Raw genomic sequence first — 3,023 nt, 5'->3', positions numbered from 1 at the left:
TCCAGAAAAATTGAGCAAAAATCTTGTGAAGTCTATTAATCACATATGCAGGTGGATTGACTGCAGATAACAAATGAATTGGCATACTCTGAAGCACATGGGCAATGAGAATTGTCCTTCCCCCAATAGACAATAGCTTGCCTTTCCATGATTGTAATCTGTCCAATACCTTAGTAATCATTGGCTGATAATATTCCATTTTCCTTCTTGAATAAAAAATAGGGCATCCTAAATACACAATTGGGAATTCCTGCCTTTTAATTCCTGTAACTCTCTCCACCTTCTCTTCTACTTCACTATCAGTCAAATGATGGGGATACACAGCTGACTTTGCCTTATTGACTAGCTGTCCAGATGCTTCTTCATACGCTGCAAGTACCTCCATTATGTGCCTAAGGGATGTGTCATCTGATGAGGAGAAAATAATTGTATCATCTGCATATGCAAGATGATTTATCTTTGGAGCTCCATTTAGGTAAACCATATCCACAGAAATGCAAATTCAGATGCAGAGCATTAAGACCCCTTGAGAGTGCTTCAACAGCTAAGATAAACAAAGTAGGAGACAGAGGATCTCTTTGTTTTACCCCTCTTGATGATTTGAAAAAACCATGTGCTTGACAATTTATCAGTACTAAGTACCAGTTATTTGAAACTATGCCAAAAACCATGCCAATAAATCTTTCAGAGAAGCCCATCTTTCTCAGAACCTTAGTCAAGAACAACCAAGAAAGCCTGTCATAAGCTTTGGTCATATCCAGCTTCAATATAACATTTGGACCTGCCTTAATTCTTAGTCTCATATCAGTGACAATCTCTTGAGTTAACAGAATATTTTCTACAATGCTCCTCCCTTTAACAAAACCAGCTTGTTCTTCAGATATCAAATTAGGTAGCAGCCCCACAAGCCTTTCATGGATAACCCTTGACACTACCTTATTAGTAAAGTTACTAAGGCTGATTGGTCTAAGATCTGAGAAGGTGCAAACTTCTTTTTTCTTTGGAAGCAGCACAAGGTTAGTATGGGTCACACATTTTGGCAATTCATGCCCATTAAAGAATGCTCTCACCATGTCAAACAGGTCATCTCCTATAATATCCCAACATGACTGATAAAATTTCCCTGTGAATCCATCTGGGCCACCTGCACTGTCTCCATTGAGCCCAAATACAACTGCCATTACCTCCTCTAACGTTGGCTGCATGATCAAATCTTCATTTTGGCCTGAATCTATCAATGAAGGAACATGACTTATGATATCAAAAGATGTAGGTGCTGCAGATTCTGAGAACTGATCCTGAAAGAATTGAATTGCTTTTGCAGCTATCTCCTTTTCTTCTTCTATCCACATACCCTGACTGTTCTGAATTCTGGACAATTGCAGCTTCTTTCTTCTACCTCTAACTTGCACATGGAAAAATTTAGTATTCCTGTCACCATCTTTAAACCAGGACATTCCAGATTTTTGCTTCCAGTATTTTTCTTCCAATGCTAGATATCTGATTAGTTCAGCCTGTACCTTCTACAACCTTTGTCTGTTTTGTTTTGTAGGGTTAGCTTCAAACTCTGCTTCATGCACAATTACAACCTCCTCCAAACTAGCTATTTTTTGAAATATGTCCCCATATGTTGATTTACTCCATCCAGATAGAGCCTTCTTGACCTTCTTCAGCTTATGATTGAACAGAACATATGGGTTTGCACTGAAGTCAGCATTCTAGTTCTGCTTTACTACCTCTTTGAATGAAGCATGTTCCACCCAAAAATTCAGAAACCTGAAGGGTTTCTTGACTGGGGGATTCTTTATATCACATCTAAGCTGCATAGGGCTATGATCAGACCCTATCTTTGCCAAATGTTGAACTTCAATACCTGAAAAAGTTTGCTGAAATTCTGCATTGTCCACACATCTGTCTAGCCTTTTGAAAATACAATCCTCCTCTGCCCTGCCATTCCACCATGTGAATATACTACCCTTAAAACCAAGATCTGACAGGTTACAAGTATTTATACAATGCCTAAAATCATCTATTTCATTCAAGTGTACTGGAAGACCTCCAAATTTTTCCTCCTCATCCCATATAACATTGAAATCACCTCCTACCAACCATGGAATAGTCATATTTGATGCCATAAAATACAATGAATCCCACAGTTCAATCCTTTCAATAGCATCACACTTAGCATATACCAGAGTTAGAACAAATTCCACATGAGTCTCAGAGTGATATTGCCTTAGAGTTAACTGCTGCACCAAGTTATACATAACTGTAACCTCATATACTTCATCTATGAAAGCCCAGATCTTATTTGATACATTAGCAATCTCCTGAGCAAAGCCTATTCTGTTTCTATACTTTTCCAAAGTTCTTGCTTGTTGCATAGGCTCCATTAAACCAATGAATTCATAGTGATTCTTTCTATGTGATTTGATCAGCATCTCAAATGCTTGCTGAGTGTTAACTGATCTAATATTCCATATGAGAGCATCCATTACTGTTTGGATAAAGAAAGTGACAAATTTCTCCTTGTTTGAACTCCTCCTGCAGGCACAGTTGGGTTCTCTTTCTGATGTTTCTTCCTCCCCTTTGCTGCAGATTTGGCCTTCTCAATGATTCTGGGAGACAAATCACCTTTCCTAGCTACATTTTGGAAATTTTGAGCTGTGGACTCTTCATCTAGATCTTGGCCTGCCCTTGCATCTTTATCTTCTACTTCCTTAAACTTCTGAGCATCAGCAACACTAACATCATGCTTGTGTTGCAGATTAGGCACCAAAGTCTGCTCTTTCATATCCTGCATTCTAGATTGCTCCAAGTTACCAGTTACAACTACACCATCCCCAGTTCCTCCTGGATCAATTGCATCAGTGCCAACTCTTTCCTTTATATGTAACTGATCTGTGTTGCCTTCCTGAATCTGTTTTGTTGTGTGTTGTTCCTTTGCATCAATTTTTTCCTTTGGGACAGCTGTTTCATCATTGTTGTTGTCCCTTTCAGTTTTCCTCTTTTCTGCAGCAATT

The 3,023-nt window shown here is 38.7% G+C and overlaps 1 protein-coding gene across 1 annotated transcript; it reads right to left on the bottom strand.

Moving 5' to 3' along the window:
• Positions 1-1,523: 1,523 nt before the first annotated feature.
• LOC138889621 (uncharacterized) lies at positions 1,524-2,495 on the bottom strand. The gene is made up of 2 exons (XM_070172952.1): positions 1,737-2,495; positions 1,524-1,673 (listed from the first exon to the last, which is right to left on the bottom strand). The coding sequence occupies exons 1-2, from the start codon at positions 2,493-2,495 to the stop codon at positions 1,524-1,526; spliced, it is 909 nt and encodes a 302-aa protein (XP_070029053.1).
• Positions 2,496-3,023: the final 528 nt, after the last annotated feature.

Source organism: Nicotiana sylvestris, chromosome 4 (assembly GCF_000393655.2).
Source record: "Nicotiana sylvestris chromosome 4, ASM39365v2, whole genome shotgun sequence".
In the NCBI taxonomy this organism is placed as follows: domain Eukaryota; kingdom Viridiplantae; phylum Streptophyta; class Magnoliopsida; order Solanales; family Solanaceae; genus Nicotiana; species Nicotiana sylvestris.
The sequence above is the reverse complement of the archived record's forward strand: the minus strand, read 5'-3'. Positions and strand labels throughout refer to the sequence as shown.